The 18,770-nt window shown below is 26.1% G+C and overlaps 1 protein-coding gene across 1 annotated transcript in view; it reads right to left on the bottom strand.

Moving 5' to 3' along the window:
• LOC100197638 (PAN2-PAN3 deadenylation complex catalytic subunit PAN2) overlaps window positions 1-18,770 on the bottom strand; it is a 94,229-nt gene that overhangs the window by 64,900 nt on the left and 10,559 nt on the right. The window contains exons 3-4 of the mRNA XM_065792062.1: window positions 5,965-6,100; window positions 2,336-2,407 (exon numbers count right to left, since the gene is read on the bottom strand). Coding sequence (XP_065648134.1) covers window positions 2,336-2,407; window positions 5,965-6,100 — 208 coding nt within the window. The remainder of the gene's footprint in view (window positions 1-2,335; window positions 2,408-5,964; window positions 6,101-18,770) is intronic.

Below are 18,770 nucleotides of genomic sequence, written 5' to 3'. Positions count from 1 at the left end.
TATATATATATATATATATATATATATATATATATATATATATATATATATATATATATATATATATATATATATATATATATATATATATATATATATATATATATATATATATATATATATATATATATATATATATATATATATATATATATAATATATATATATATATATATATATATATATATATATATATTTATAGCATGGAAAATAAGAAATTGAAGGTGAGCAGTCAATTTGACCAGATAACATATGGAATTGACAGTCAATTGTTTTTTTAGACGGTCAAAATTTTCTTCCGTCTTAGTAATAGTTCTTCTCCCATGCACAGCTATTTAAATTGAATACTTAATAAGAAGAAAACAATCACTATTTAAAACACTACTATAAAAATTACTAATTTTACATGAAACAAGATTTTTAATTTATATACTTTCTAAGAGTCTTATTATAGAAAAAAAAACTATTTATTTAATAATATAAATTAAAATTTTAATTGAATTTCTGAAAAATTAAAATCATTATGTTTTAATAATTTTAGATATTTTCACTGAACTTTAATTTTGTTACTTCTTCATTTACAGTAAAAACATTTATTTTTTATTGATAAAAAACATTTATTTTTTATTGATAAAAAACATTTATATTTTATTGATAAAAAACATTTATTTTTTATTGATAAAAAGGCAGAAAAATAGACTTGTATTTCTAAAAAATTTCTTCATTTCATCCTAATGTTTTTTCAAACTAATTTTTATACTATTTTTTTAATATTTAATAAATCAGTTATTAATTAAATAATAAAAAAATGTCATATAATAACCTATCATTTTAAAAAAACTACTATGTAAAAATACTGTTAAAAAATATATTGTTGTTTTATGAAAAAAACTTTCCCATATTTTTATATCAGCAAAATGTACCAAGTCACAAAAATAAAATTATATTCTCTTTTAGACAAGGTCCAAAAAATATATTGTAAATATAGTTGGACCTGCTCTATCTGCCAAGTCTGAGCCTCTCTATCATCTTTGTAAAGTTGCACCTCTATCTTTTCTACAAATACTAACATGGCTGCTGCTCAAAGGAGCTACTATCTCAAGTTCCATCAACCAAAACTTATTCTCGTTTGACTTGTCATTCAACAAAGTCCCATTCTTTTACTGTATTTGTCTCTACATGGTCTAAAAACTCTTATTCACCTAGTTTTTTCCCCCACATTTTAACCCTTTAGAACTCTCTCCTATCTTCATGCTTTCCTGACTCATACAACCTTTAACATTTCAAGTCTCTTGTCAACCATTTTCTTGCTCTTTAACTCTATTCTTCGTTTTCTAGTAACTCCCAACTTAATAGTGGCTGCTTGCAGCTTTGTTGGGCTTTTTAAAATACTAGAGACTATCATCTATTTAAATATTAGATCAAGTGAAAGTTTTTTTGTCTTGAAAATAGACAAAGAAAATATCTGTTGACGCTATGAGTAGTTGAGTTTTTTGTCGTTTTCTCAAAATCAAATTAATCGGACATAGCATGTTTTGCAAATGGGCTCCTCATTTAATATAATATAATACCATTTCTTTTCTTCTTTGTGAAGACCTATGTCATTAAAAATAAAAATTTTGACGATTGCATAATAATAACAAGCGGGAGAGCATCAAATTGTTTAAAAAGACTTTTGTAATTAAACCTTGAATAAATGAGTTGGATAAATAAGTTAAGACAATAGTATTTCAAAGATACACTGCTCTTTTTTTGTTGTTGTTGCTCATAACATGCATTGTATGCGTTTCACTTAAGGTGGTTTTTTGTTCTATGTTTTTGATTCAACTCTCAACTTTTTGCTTTATGTTTTTTTTTCTACTCTCAAGTAAACTTTATTCAGTTGTACTATTCAATTTAGTTTTTTTTTTTTTTTTTTTTTTTTTTTTTTACATAATATTACATAATAATCAAGTAAGTTTTTTTTTTCACATTTAAATTTTTTTTTAAATTAAACTTTTTTGCTTTTTAATCAAAAAAAAAAACAAGATTTTTAAACATGACGTTTAGCATCAATGTGGAAATTACAATGTGAGAAGTTTTTAAAGAATAAATAACATATTTAAAATTTTTTTTTACCAAAAAACTTATATTTAGCACAGGTTTAAAGTCTTTTCAGCATTTTAATTTACTTTAAATCAAAATGCTGAAATGGAGTATTATAAGAATGTCAAGAAATGTTCAGAAAATGTTTGGTTAAGAAATAGAATATTCTAAATGCAATATTCTAGAAATATTCAGATAGGAAATGTCTAGGAATGTTCAGAGTTGGACTTCATAAAAAAAGAAATTATACCTTTCCATTTTTCTGTCCACAACAAATATAATGTGATGACTGCTTCATAACAACTGTACTAGCATTATCTGTCTGTAAATAAAATTAGAGATTAAAATATTCATATAAAAATAACAATAATTTATAAAAATAATAATCAAAAATAGCACTACTCATTTTTTTATTTGAGTTACTGTTTGAGTTAATGTTGAAATAGGAAGTAAATAAAAAAATATTAATAATTTTTTGTGTTGCTTAGCTACTAGCTACAATAAAAAACTAGTGTGGTGAACTGGTGTTTTCATATATCCTTTACACATTGAATGTAAAAGTTTTCAACCATTTTATAAATCCATTAGATTTTCATACACACTACTTTATTGTCATAAACTACATGAATTATTAATTAAAATATATTTTGTTGCACCTACATATTTTGACGATTAAATTTTAATGCTTTGCTGTGCCTAAAAAATATATTTTATTACACCTAACATATATTTTGCTGAGTCTAATGTACATATTTTGAATATATACATTAGACTCAAAATTATAAATATTCTACCAAAACAAGGAGAAATTGTTTCCTTCAGTTCTGTTTCTTTTTAATGTTACGTTTGAAAACTTAATTACATAAATTTATACTTATTAATCTTAATTTATGTTGCTCAAAATTAAATTAAAAACTCTGCACACTACAACTATTTTTGGCCAGGTACTACTTTTATCTGCAATCAGGCAAAAAACTAGAAATTTAGGCCCTGTAAGGAAAATACAAGTTGTCCTTAGGAAAAAAGTGGATTTGATCTTTTTTTCCAAAACAATAAGTGTCTCAGGGAGGATGAAAACAACTGTGTGGTGAAAAAAGAGTTTGGAAGAGAAGTGAATTTGGAAGTGCAATTCAGACTGGTTCTCTCATAAAGTTTTTTTTTTTTTATGCTTATTATCTAATATTATTTATTATGTTATTATGTTATTATATATTTATTATATTATTTAAACATTTCATACTTTTTTTACAAATTTGAACCCAATTAGGGGTTCTCATTATTATAGGAAAAAGCTTTTCAAGATTCAGAAAAAATCTGCTTCGAGTGTTAAAAGTTTGATCAAATAAAATACTACAATTGTAACATGATTTAAAAAAAGATTTGATTTGATTTCAAAAAGAGATAAGCCTGGATAAAAATCATGAAAAGTTTCAAGAAAACTTTTTCTTCCTGGAGGCTCAGAGAAGAGTGAGAAGGGTGATTTCAGGAAAAGACAAAAACTACTTGAAAAAAGTTTTTTTGTTTTGCTGTTGTTTAATCTTTTTTTTTTTTTGATTAAAATTAATTTTTTTTGTTTGTTTGCAAAATTAAATCAGATTGAAAGACAAAAGGAAAAAGAGAAAAAAAGAGTTCAGAAAAAAATTTGCTACAAAAGAAGATGAGGTTTCTGAAAATGAAAATATTACATTAGAGTATTTGGTTTCTGAAAATGATTCACATGTCTCATTAGTCAAATTATGTTTCTTGTAAACAGAAAACAAAAAGATTAGAGTTTACTTATTGAAGCAACATCTGTTTGTACTACAAGATAAATTATAAGTCATAGAGACCATTTTAATATGCTAACTAGTATTTTTAATGCTGCTAATGTTTATATTGAAAATGTTAATATCTCTATTAACTCTTTATAGAAACCGATATATAAGATTTGAGAAACAGGGTGATTTTATTAGAAATAAAATCATAGACAAGTTAAATAGAAAAAGATTAACTCTGCGTATTGACACTAAACTAGTGAAGTAAATTTGTGAGCAAAAAAACATCTCTGTTAAAAATCATAGACTAACATTAAGTGTATCCACTCCAGATGCTCCGGATTGTGAAGAATATTTTATGTTAAAGGCAAAGAAGCTCTAACCTACTTGGCTTTTGCTCATCATAATGACACTTTTGTTAGAGGCGATAACTGCAACTAAGTCAAACTAAGTATATTCTTCCTTGGCAGAGTTATTAAGAACTTCAGATTCTTACAACCTGGTGCAATGTATGAGACAAGATTCATAGCTCATGCACTATAAACTTTAACAATCCAGATCAACAAAGTTATACTCAAGATATTAACAATGGAGGAGGAAGAAAAGTTTAGGATGCAAAAAGGAGGATGCAAGTGATCAAAAAATCTGGAAAAAAAAATTTTTACAAAAAAAATACAAAATAAAAATTTAACAAACTGATATAGTGTATCTCTGAAACAATCATTTATAATTGTTATTATTTTTAAAATTTAAGTTTTAGCCAATAAAAACATTTTTTTTTTCTCGACTACAAAGTTTTCATTATTTTTTTACTATTAATAAGTAATACTTGTCATAAAAAGCATGAATAATTGAAAAATTCAAAGTTCAATGTAATCTTGTCACACATGACACTATGAGCTGAAACTATAAACATGATCAATTTGATCATGTCTAAAGTGTTCCTGGATTTTGACTTTAGTTACAATATGACACAGGCGTGTACGACTATTCTAATATTATTAAAGAAATTTTAATTTAAGATAAAGAAGTTGAAAAGTCAAGCCTTAGTATAGTTAAGTTTTTGTAAACACACGTGAAGAAGCAAATTATTTAAAAAATTAAAAAATTTAAATTTATTTAAAAAATTGTTTTAAAAATGTAAATGAGAAACAAATTAAGCTTTTTTAATAAAAAATTTTTTTTTTTAATTTCTATTAAAGAAATTAAAAATAAGAAACACTTAAGTGTTATACAAAGAAAACTCTAAACAAGTATGCCTTAAATTAAGTTATAAAACTGGCAGAAAGTATTCAGAGCTTTTGAAAAAATGTCTAAATAAAAAGCTAAATTGTCAAAAGAAATATTTGTACGCACAATTCAGTTAAGATTCAGATAAGATCTAGGAAGAATTTTATGCAACTTTAATAAGCTCATCATACCTTTATCAAGCTTAAATGAAGTTTTAATTTTAGAGTATTTTATCTCCTAGGTGAATTTCAAACATCACAATTAATGAGCCTCTCTTGGGCAAATATACTTGCTGGACGTGTTTTTGAAACTACTGATTTTGGAATTATAGTATCGGCCTAAAAGGACTAAAAGTTTATATTAACATTTTTGAGAGCTTTCTATACCTCTTCTTCCTTTGAATGTTCATTTATTTTTATAAAATAACTCAATCTAGATATCCATATCAGTTTTGATTCCACAAAATGTTCACAAAGTTTAATTTAAAGTTGTATTTTAGCTTTGAAATGTCTTCTTTTTTAAGAAATGGTTGAATGGTTGCAAGGGTTGAAAGATAATTTGAAAAAAAAAGGAACCTCCTAAACTGTAGGGCCCCTCAGCCATGTGGAAGGAAATAACATTAAAAAAAAAATGTTTTCAAGCAATTATTTTTTAAAGTTTTTAGTTTAAAATGAACAACAAAAATCAATCAAGAAAAATTCATTTAAAAGTAAGAAGAAAAAAAATTTTAATAAAATTTGTAAAGTTTCAACTAAGGCTAAATTCATCACAGACCAAACTTTTTAAAAAAAAAACAATTTTACTCATTTAATTCATTCAAGACTTAAGCAATTTAGAAAAACTTGAGATTATGTACCAAAATAAAACTTTCTTTTAACTTTGACATAAATTTTACCTTGCTCTTTTCATAAACATATCCTGTTGTTAAGTCAAGTTCGAAAAAATATTCATTTTCGCCAGCCATTAAAACATAACTTTCTGCAACACCTGTTCCACGCAGAAGTGCATGCATAGAATGCATGTTTTCGTTTCTAAGAAAAAATAACCTCATTAAAACTCTAAAAATTTATATCTAGACTATATTAAAACTATAGACTATATTACTATATAAAATTTATATCTAGACTAGATGAGTTTTTGAAGAGACTGAAATAAGTTCAATATAAGTAATCTTTGTGTAAAGTTAGATATTTTGCAACTAAGTTGATACACGTGACCTAGTTGATACCAGAAATTAGACACCTACAATACGAAGAAAGATTAATCAAACTGAATCTAACATTGACTGAAAGAAGAAAATGTGGTGATTTAATTCAATTTTATAAATTTTTCCATCATATTAAAGATATTTCAATCCCAGGCCTTGTTTTAAATAAAAACAGTCTAGCCCATAAGCTTGTCTGCTAATAGTAAGTAATAATAATTTGTTAGCTGATTTTATGCCATAAAGTTATCTATATTTATTTTTTATTATTTACAGACATTAATTTTTAATTATCTCTTTATAAGATGTCACTTAAAGCTTGTAATAATTTATGTTTTTTCATTTTTTTGATAAAATCAACCATTATAACAATATAAAAAAATAAAAACAAAAAAATTAAAATATAAATTATAAAAAATTTATATAAATTATAAATAAAAAATGATAAATTAAATTTTTTTTATTATTATTTTATTTTTTATTTTTAAATATCTTCGCTTCCAACAAGGCTGCAGGCAGCCACTAATTAAAGTTGGAAGTTACTGAAAGAAAAAAGATGAAGATTGAAGGGCAAGATAACGATTGACAAACGACTTAAAAGATTGCAAACTATATGAATCAGGAAAGCAAGATGTAGGAAGCGAATTCCAAAGAGCTGATGTTCGAGGAAAAAAACTAGACGAATAAGCCCTTTTGGAGCACTTAGAAACAGTCACAGAAAAAGGATGACACTTGATTGAATGACGAGTAACACAAGAATGAATTTTAGTAGATGGCACAAAAGACGCTAGCTCTTTAGAGCAGTGCCCATTATAGTATTTGTAGAAAAGAGAAAGAGAAGCAACTTTACGATGATGTGACAATGGCTGGAGGTTGGCTGCAAGAGCAGGTCCAACTATGTTTACAATGCATTTTTGCATTTTGTCTAAAAGAGAAAAGGCATCATTAGAAAAACCGCCCCAGATATGGCAACAGTATTCCATACAAGGCCGGATTTGAGATTTATAGAGATAGAGAATAGAATCCAAAGTAAGAAAGTGACGAGCTCGATAAAGAGATGCAACCTTAGCAGATGCTAATTTTGCAACTGATTTGACATATGGTTTCCAAGAAAGATTAGAAGTAAGAGTTAATCTTAGAAGATGAAGAGTAGATGACTCATCGAGTACATCACCATTCATGAATATAGGAAGATCTAAATTATTGCGATAACGATTCGCTGAAAAAAATTGAGTTTTATCTGAATTAAAGTTCACCAGCCACTGTGAGCCCCATGCTGTAGCAGAAGTAAGATCCTTTTCAAGCTCAAATGCCCCCTCCAAGCAATCAGAGGGTGTTGGTTTCTTATCACGACAAGAATAAATGGTAGTATCATCAGCAAACAATGCCACCTTAGATGTGAGAATATCTGGAAGATCGTTAATGTAAATTAAAAAGAGTATAGGGCCAAGGATAGAACCTTGAGGAACCCCTGAAGTTACAGAATAAGAAGAAGTGTGCTGTCCATCAAGGAAAACTTTTATACTACGATTGGAAAGAAAGGATTAAATAATCTCAAAGATATTGCCAGATACACCATAAGAAGAAAGCTTATGGAAAAGACCAGCATGCCAAACTTTATCAAAAGCTTTTGAAATGTCAAGAGCGATGGCCTTAACCTCTCCACCTTTATCTAATGCACGATAAAACCTATCAGTTATTACTGTTAGCAAATCAGCTGTAGAACGATAAGATCGAAATTCCATATTGATGGTCAGAAAGTAAGTTATTAGATTCAAGATGAGAAATTAAGTGTTTGTTAATTAAAGACTCAAAAACCTTGCTTATGATAGGAAGAAGACTAATGGGATGGTAGTTAGACAAATCAGATCAAACTCCAGAATTTTTGAAGATAGGGATAACAGATGCCGCTTTCCAGCAGGCTGAAAAACAAGACTCTGATAAGCACTTGTTTAATAGCTTTGAGAGTATAGACGACAGCTCCGGAGAACACTTCTGCAAGACAATAACAGATATGTTGTCCGGGCCACAAGCTGTAGAAGAGTCTAGGCAGGAAATCACTTTAGATACAGAAGCTGGAGTGATATGAATGTCAAGCAATGGATCAACCTGTTTGTTGGCAATATCAGGTAGAACGCAACTAGTGGAATCAAGAGATGATATTGTTGAAAAGTTTTTAGCAAACAATTCAACTTTGTCTTTAGGTAAGGTGACAAGTCTGAACCATACAAGAGAGGTGGAATTAAAGATTTGCCCTTATTATTGATATTATTAAAGATTCTCCAGAAGTCACGAGAGCCTAATTTTTGAGATGATATACGAGATTTCTTGACCTGAGAATAGCGGGTTTTGGCGCTAGACAAAACTTTTTTACAATTGTTTCTAGCAGTAATAAACAGACGTCTGTTTTCTGGAAAATCGTTTTGCTGATAAATATGGAAGTAACAGTTTCGGCAATCGCAGCAGCACAGCGTGAGGAAAACCATGGAGGAGAGTGAGGCTTGACTTGGAATCGTCGAGAGGGAACAAAAGATTCAATGCCAACCTGAATCCACAAAGTTATGTAAGAAGCACATTTGTCGACAGGAAGACAAAAGATTTCTACCCAATGGCCATCACGAAGAAAATCACAGAAAGAATCCCAGTCAGCTTTACTGTAGTTGTAAAAGGTTTGATAATAGGGGGATTCAGGTGATGAAGAAGAATGAGATATTAGTTTTAAAGAGATCAAACTGTGATCAGAAGCACCTAAGGGGGAATGTGGAGAAACTGAGCACTGACTAGGATCAGAAACAAGACATAAGTCGAGTAGAGAAGGTAAATGATTTGGGTTGTCAGGAAAGCGAGTTGGAATTTGAGTTAGGGATTGAGAAAGGCAAAAGTTGTGGGCTTTAAAGCCTGCAGAGTCACTGACACTAGAGCCAAGCCATTCAGAGTGGTGAGCATTAAAGTCATCGACAACAACTATATTAGCTGATGGATAAAGAGAGAGGGATTGGTCAATATGATCAGAAATAACATCAAAAAGAGTGCAGTCTTGAGATGAATGAGAGCGATATAGAACAAATAGAAAGGCAATAGAGTGAAGTGGTGCTAAACGAAAGCACATGAAAGAATAGACTTTGGATTCAAATCTAGTTTTACGACAAATGGGTGAATTCTTACGAATGTAAATGCCCAGGCCAAGCATGTGACTATTGGAGTCTTTACGAATTAAAGGAAGATATCCATCAATACTAAGATCACAAGATGAGACAGCTGAACTCAAATTAGTCTCACAAAGAGCAAGAAAGTCTGGTGAACTTTGCAAGAGATAAGACTCAACAGAAGAAAAGTTACTTCGAAGACCACGAATATTAGTGAATGATAGGTTTAAAGAACTTGGTGATGATGATGGCTTTTTGTGTTTTATAGTTTTTGGTACTTTATTCATTTTTAAATTAGATTGAAGAACTTGACTCAAAGCATAGATAGTACTCAGAACACTGTTTAATAGCCCAAGTAATTGCCTCATTACTACTAATCAACCCTAAGCCATCACAAAGGGCTCCAAATGTAGCCTCCGCAATGCACATCAAAAGTACAAACAGGGACACCATCCATGCGCAACATGGCACTGTTAATACTTTGATATTTTCCAGCTGTTGATGGAATCAGCCTCTCTGAGAGCTACCACAGAGTTAGGGAAACCTGACCACCAGCCGGTCTCAGAACCATAAAACTGAGTTTTAGAGCTGTACCCTCATTAGGAGATAATAGAATGAATTGCCTAGTCATTAAAGCAGAGACGCAACCAAAACCTATGCATTGAGTCAAGAAGATCCAGCATTCAACATCCTAAACTGGAAACAATGTATTAAAAATACATAGGAGTTGGCATCTCCTAGCCTTTGCCTAAAAAGGCATATCCTACAAGGCTGCATGACATGAAGCAGATTGTACTGGGTTACATGCTACCAGTAGCAGGATAACCTGATCTGACTGTATATCTATATATATATATTTCTTTTATGATTTCTTTGTTTCGTGTGTCATATATTTATATATATATATATTTTTTTCTTTTGCTTAAAATTTTTGATGGAAAAGTTAATAAAAATAGAAATTTCTTATTTTTTCTTGACTTATTACATTTGTAAGTTGCGCTAAAATCAAATGTAATTATCATTCAAACTTTTTTTACATAATCTTCATTCAAACTTCATAAGTGGTTTTTATTACGTTAATTACTTCTCTTATCTTACTACTTAAACAATATCATTTTTAAATATTTTTAGACTTGTTTAAATATTAAAAAATAATAAAAGTTTTAAATAACTTAACAGTAAATGGCGCGCCATTTTACGGTTTAAAACAAGGCCTGCAACCCACCTAAGTTTTTAGCCTCATCATTGTTATCTGGACAAGCCACAATACAAAAAGGAACTTGAATATTCTTTATGCATTCAAAAAAATAAATACCAAATTAAAGAACAGTTCTTCACAAAATAAAATAGTAAAAGCCAGTCTACCAGAATCAACTATTAGAGCATCAACAGTGAATAATTTCAAGAGTTCATTGATGAAGAATTTGATGATGAAGAAAACTCATTTACTTTTTCTGAGTTGTCTTATAACCAAACTTTAGCTAACTATTATTTATTTATTATCTAAATTATGTTAAACTATATTAAATTATGTTAAATTATTATCATTATAGGGTGCCATTGATTTAACATGACGTTAAATCTTGAGATTAAACCTTAAACCAAAAGCAATACTTATTATTATTAACATTATTATTATTACTATTATTATATTTTACTATTATTCTTTTTATTTTCCTTCATTTAATTAAATATAACTTTTTATAAATTTTTTATTTTAAAAAACTAATTTTTATAAAAATGGGCATGCAATAATAATTTCGGAAACTCAAATCTGAAAATTGCAACTGAAATCATTTTGGAATGCTTAAATAAATTACTATGATATTGTGAAACTAAAGTCTTTATATTCTTTAAATGGAAAACGAAAATTTTTTAATAAAAAAAAAGACCTGGTGGTTGAATAATGATAACAGTATATATTTTCACCAATACTTTAAAAACATTTGCAGACTTTAATTTTGGCTTACAATGGTGAGAAAATTTCTTCAAACTTTTTATTATGTCATACTCATATAAAAAAGTTTTATTAAGGAAATTTGTCCAAGCTACACAAGACTGTAACCATGGAAGTTAAACATTAAAAAAAAAAAAAAAACTTGCTTAATGGTTTCTTTTTCAGTAAAGGGGTCACACTATATATTGCCACAACAAAACAAAACTGCATTAAAATTAAAAATTAAAACCTTGGAGAAGAATATATTTATTTAAACTAACTTTAAAGAAATGTAAGGTGTTTAAATTTTTTTTTGTCTTCCCCAACATTTTTTTTCTAACACTACTTCTCCGAGGCAAAATAAAATAGATCATTATTTGCTTTGTTATATTTATTGAATGCTCAAATACTTCTATATTTAATTAATGTTTAATAAATACTTTAAAATAAATCTAGCAATAGTTACCAACCTCACCTTGAAGAAAAACAAAACTTTATTTAAATGAATTATTTTCTGCCATTTTGGACTTTATAATCTTATAAAAAACCCTTTTATGTTGATGTTTAAAAGATATCTTATGCAAATGAATTTTAACACATTTTTTTTTTTAAGAGGGATCATGATAACATTAATTTTTTATAATTTTTTAAACTTTTAGACATAAACGATCCCTTAATCTAGTAAGCAACCGGGGTTAAAATTTGATCGGGGCCAGGGCTGGGTTTGATAAAATATAGCCAGGGCCAGGTTTGTGACTGGGGGTCACATAAACATTTATACATCCTAAAGAATATTTTTTTAAATTCAAAATTCATGTTATATTTTGTATATGTATGCATATATAAACATCTTTATAATCAACATGATCATCATAACCTTCATAATGATCATGATCATCATCATTATCACCATCATCATTTGTATGATACAAATGATGATGCCTTCATCATGATCATCATCATCAATTGTATTATCATCATCATTTGTATCATCATCATCATCATCATCATAAGGCTTTAGAGAGCATTTTCTTTCCTTAACTAAAGCTCATTCATAAAATATGTAAAGCACTCCTTTAAAGTTTTCTTACTTCTTCCACTACCATTTTCTCCTGAAGATGTTACCTCTCTACAAGCTGATACCTAAATCACTTTATTCTTCTCTAACAAATGTTGCTTGATACAACATTTTTTTCTAATCTATCAAGACTATGCCTCTTTTTCTTGTCTTGTTAAAGTCACGCCACACATCTGATCATCTTTTCTTTTGGCAAATACTACACCATAGAAATACAGAAGTTCATATAAATATGTAAGGATATTGTATGCCAGCATCTAAATAAATAGCAAACATATATATTTATATCCATAATATGTATGCATAAAGCGCACCTCAGAAGCTTTTATTCCTTCTGGACTAAAAGTTTGGAAGCTTTTATTCCTTTTTTTTCAAATTTAAGTCTAATTTAATAAACCTCATTCTACTCCATACTTTCTACCATCTTGAGCAGTTGCTTTATTAAATGGTAATCATTTCTTCCTTTTTTACAAGAACATCTCTCTTAAGAACAAGTGATCCCTTATTACGCAAGAAACTAATGTAAAAAGGTCCTGTCTGATGTTATTCTCAGCTTATTAAATCTTGTATTATTAAACCAGATATTAGGATTTAAAGAGACTTTTGGAAAGTTTTCAACAGTGTCATTAACTAAAGTAAGTTAATGACATTGTTGAAGACTTTCCAACATTTAATCGCTAATTCATGGGGCTGATCTTTTTACTTCTCCCTAGAATAAGGCAGAATTATTGGAAACAACCTTTCCTCTAATTTGACTCTTGAATCTAATAGCAATATTTTTCCTGTCATACCAGTTGAACAGATTAACCCAATGTTAAACACCCAAATCACTCTGGCTTCCAATGCTTAAGTTAATTCTCAATTAAACACTTCTACAGTTTGTGCTTCAGGCAAAATTTCCAAAGTCTTAAAAAAGTGCTTTCCAAATCTCTCTTCAATTTTTGCTAAACTATTAAAAGGTGCTAAATAAATGGTTCCAATTTTGAAAAACTCTAAAAAACTATAATTAGTCTTCACTCTGTTATTGTTTCTATACATAAAGTTTTTGAGATTATTGAATTTTTTTTTTTTAACTGCAGTATTAAAGTTATTCTTGAAGTCCTACACTCTACTTAATTTCAAGTAACTTTAAGGGTACCAAAAGGTTCTATTTTTGCTCCTGTATTGCTTTTTATTGGGTAGTAGTAACAGTATCAAAGTCATAAAAAAAAGAACATGCTCGAAATTGAAAAAGACTAATTGTATCAAAATGATGGAATAATATTGAAATCCCTTATAGTAGAATAATGTCGAAAATGCTAATAATAATTAAGTTTGAAATTAATAAAAAGGAATAAGATAAAAATAACAAAAACGGAATAGTATCAAAGTTAAAATAAAAAGTAATTCAATTAAAAATAACATTTTTGGCTCTAAATTAGAATTAATATATTAAATGAAAACCAATATTTATTTTCAATAATCATCCAATTCAATAACTGTCATTGCAAAATTTCATGTACAAATAAGAAAAACAAGTTTTCTTCAAATAAAGTTTTTTGATACTATTCCTACATCCCATTTTTGATATTAATCTGTATAGGCATTTTCGACATTATTCCTTCTGGATGAATTTCAATTTTTTTTTTTTTTCTAACTAATTCCTTAAAATTAATTTTTGATATTAATCCCAAAAAAATGTTTAGATAAAAAAAAATTTGATATTATTCTGTTTTTTGAGCAATTTTTTTCTATTATACTATTCTGCTTTCCTTTTTTATCTACAATAAGGATCTTCATGAAAATTTTACATCTAAAGTGGCAATATTTGCTGACCACTCAACTTTATATTCTTGTCTTGACAAAAAGTCTTTTTGATCACTTAGAACAAGTAGTCAATTTTTAATTTGATCTCTCTTCTGTAAGTATAGTAAATGTAAAATTATAATTTATAAAGTATTGTAATTTTTTCTCATCCTGGCTCTCTACCCCTGCTAAATTTTATAATTTTGCTGTGGTCGGGTTGGCAAAAAGTCTCATTTTCAGCTGTAGCCGGGGCCGGGGCCCTGGTTACTCACCTAGTTAAATAATTTTCACAAAAATTAAAAAGTTTTCAAAAGTAAAAATTGCAGGACTAGCATAGCTTTTAAGATTGCAAAAAACACATCATTGTTTTCCAAAATTTGCTAAATATATATAGCTGTCATTTCGATTTATACCCATGAGATCATACAATCCTGCTTAATAACATTGAATTTCTAATACCCCCTTATTTTTCACTTAAATTTGTTGTACGTCAAAGTCACAACTTCTGCACCATCAAAATAAAATCAAAATATATTCTAAAAAAAAATTTCTTACATCAAAGATACTAACAAATAGTGACAAATACTTATCTGAAGTAAACACCAAATTTAATAATAAAAAAAGTAATACCAAAGTTAATAAAAACATTTAATATAACAACAAAAATAATAATAATAATACTATTTAAATATTATAAATAATAATAACAACATAAATATCAATAATAGTTATAAAAACCTCAAAAAAATTTATAATAATAGTAATTATAAAAAGTATATAAATCTAATAATAACAATAGTTAATATAAAATTAATAATAATGATATTAATTATAATATATAATATATATATGATATTAACAGCGATGATGTGAAAGCTAATAAAAATATTTCAGTTGAAGAAAGAATAAAATTAATAATAATGATATTAACAGTGATGATGTGAAAGCTAATAAAAATATTTCAGTTGAAGAAAGAATAAAATTAATAATAATGATATTAATTATAATATATAATATATATATGATATTAACAGCGATGATGTGAAAGCTAATAAAAATATTTCAGTTGAAGAAAGAATAAAATTAATAATAATGATATTAACAGTGATGATGTGAAAGCTAATAAAAATATTTCAGTTGAAGAAAGAATAAAATTAATAATAATGATATTAATTATAATATATAATATATATATGATATTAACAGCGATGATGTGAAAGCTAATAAAAATATTTCAGTTGAAGAAAGAATAAAATTAATAATAATGATATTAACAGTGATGATGTGAAAGCTAATAAAAATATTTCAGTTGAAGAAAGAATAAAATTAATAATAATGATATTAATTATAATATATAATATATATATGATATTAACAGCGATGATGTGAAAGCTAATAAAAATATTTCAGTTGAAGAAAGAATAAAATTAATAATAATGATATTAACAGTGATGATGTGAAAGCTAATAAAAATATTTCAGTTGAAGAAAGAATAAAATTAATAATAATGATATTAATTATAATATATAATATATATATGATATTAACAGCGATGATGTGAAAGCTAATAAAAATATTTCAGTTGAAGAAAGAATAAAATTAATAATAATGATATTAACAGTGATGATGTGAAAGCTAATAAAAATATTTCAGTTGAAGAAAGAATAAAATTAATAATAATGATATTAACAGTGATGATGTGAAAGCTAATAAAAATATTTCAGTTGAAGAAAGAATAAAATTAATAATAATGATATTAACAGTGATAATGTGAAAGCTTATAAAAATATTTCAGTTGAAGAAAGAATAAAATTAATAATAATGATATTAACAGTGATGATGTGAAAGCTAATAAAAATATTTCAGTTGAAGAAAGAATAAAATTAATAATAATGATATTAACAGTGATGATGTGAAAGCTAATAAAAATATTTCAGTTGAAGAAAGAATAAAATTAATAATAATGATATTAACAGTGATGATGTGAAAGCTAATAAAAATATTTCAGTTGAAGAAAGAATAAAATTAATAATAATGATATTAACAGTGATGATGTGAAAGCTAATAAAAATATTTCAGTTGAAGAAAGAATAAAATTAATAATAATGATATTAACAGTGATGATGTAAAAGCTAATAAAAATATTTCAGTTGAAGAAAGAATAAAATTAATAATAATGATATTAACAGTGATGATGTGAAAGCTAATAAAAATATTTCAGTTGAAGAAAGAATAAAATTAATAATAATGATATTAACAGTGATGATGTAAAAGCTAATAAAAATATTTCAGTTGAAGAAAGAATAAAATTAATAATAATGATATTAACAGTGATAATGTGAAAGCTTATAAAAATATTTCAGTTGAAGAAAGAATAAAATTAATAATAATGATATTAACAGTGATGATGTGAAAGCTAATAAAAATATTTCAGTTGAAGAAAGAATAAAATTAATAATAATGATATTAACAGTGATGATGTGAAAGCTAATAAAAATATTTCAGTTGAAGAAAGAATAAAATTAATAATAATGATATTAACAGTGATGATGTGAAAGCTAATAAAAATATTTCAGTTGAAGAAAGAATAAAATTAATAATAATGATATTAACAGTGATGATGTGAAAGCTAATAAAAATATTTCAGTTGAAGAAAGAATAAAATTAATAATAATGATATTATTAGTGATGATGTGAAAGCTAATAAAAATAATTCAGTTGAAGAAAGAATAAAATTAATAATAATGATATTAATAGTGATGATGTGAAAGCTAATAAAAATATTTCAGTTGAAGAAAGAATAAAATTAATAATAATGATATTAATAGTGATGATGTGAAAGCTAATAAAAATATTTCAGTTGAAGAAAGAATAAAATTAATAATAATGATATTAACAGTGATGATGTGAAAGCTAATAAAAATATTTCAGTTGAAGAAAGAATAAAATTAATAATAATGATATTAACAGTGATGATGTGAAAGCTAATAAAAATATTTCAGTTGAAGAAAGAATAAAATTAATAATAATGATATTAACAGTGATGATGTGAAAGCTAATAAAAATATTTCAGTTGAAGAAAGAATAAAATTAATAATAATGATAATAATTATAATATATAATATATATATGATATTAATAGCGATGATGTGAAAGCTAATAAAAATATTTCAGTTGAAGAAAGAATAAAATTAATAATAATGATATTAACAGTGATGATGTGAAAGCTAATAAAAATATTTCAGTTGAAGAAAGAATAAAATTAATAATAATGATATTAACAGTGATGATGTGAAAGCTAATAAAAATATTTCAGTTGAAGAAAGAATAAAATTAATAATAATGATATTAACAGTGATGATGTGAAAGCTAATAAAAATATTTCAGTTGAAGAAAGAATAAAATTAATAATAATGATATTAACAGTGATGATGTGAAAGCTAATAAAAATATTTCAGTTGAAGAAAGAATAAAATTAATAATAATGATATTAACAGTGATGATGTGAAAGCTAATAAAAATATTTCAGTTGAAGAAAGAATAAAATTAATAATAATGATATTAATAGTGATGATGTGAAAGCTAATAAAAATATTTCAGTTGAAGAAAGAATAAAATTAATAATAATGATATTAACAGTGATGATGTGAAAGCTAATAAAAATATTTCAGTTGAAGAAAGAATAAAATTAATAATAATGATATTAACAGTGATGATGTGAAAGCTAATAAAAATATTTCAGTTGAAGAAAGAATAAAATTAATAATAATGATATTAACAGTGATGATGTGAAAGCTAATAAAAATATTTCAGTTGAAGAAAGAATAAAATTAATAATAATGATATTATTAGTGATGATGTGAAAGCTAATAAAAATATTTCAGTTGAAGAAAGAATAAAATTAATAATAATGATATTAACAGTGATGATGTGAAAGCTAATAAAAATATTTCAGTTGAAGAAAGAATAAAATTAATAATAATGATATTAATAGTGATGATGTGAAAGCTAATAAAAATATTTCAGTTGAAGAAAGAATAAAATTAATAATAATGATATTAACAGTGATGATGTGAAAGCTAATAAAAATATTTCAGTTGAAGAAAGAATAAAATTAATAATAATGATATTAACAGTGATGATGTGAAAGCTAATAAAAATATTTCAGTTGAAGAAAGAATAAAATATTAAACTTAATAAAAAATTATTATTGTAGAACCCAATCGAAAAAAGAAAATAATAGATAAATAGAAATAAATGAATTAGAGTAGAATGAATGATAATGAATAAAGATAATGAATAAAGGATAAAGATAATGAATAAAGAGATTATTTAAAAGATTTTGAGATTTAAAAGATTTTAGTAGGGAAAAAAGATGTTTTTGTATAAAAAATGGTGTCATGTATCTAAACTATTATACTATTTTAACTAAATAATATTTTGGTTATTCAGAGAATTTTTAATTTTTTTTCTTGGTTTAAATAAAGGCTTCAATATTTTTTCTTGATTTTTATCAAAATCAAAAATAAAATCCAGAACTTTACAGCCAGGC

The sequence above is a fragment of the Hydra vulgaris genome, chromosome 03, assembly GCF_038396675.1.
Source record: "Hydra vulgaris chromosome 03, alternate assembly HydraT2T_AEP".
Lineage (NCBI taxonomy): Eukaryota > Metazoa > Cnidaria > Hydrozoa > Anthoathecata > Hydridae > Hydra > Hydra vulgaris.
This window is presented reverse-complemented; position numbering and strand designations above follow the sequence as displayed.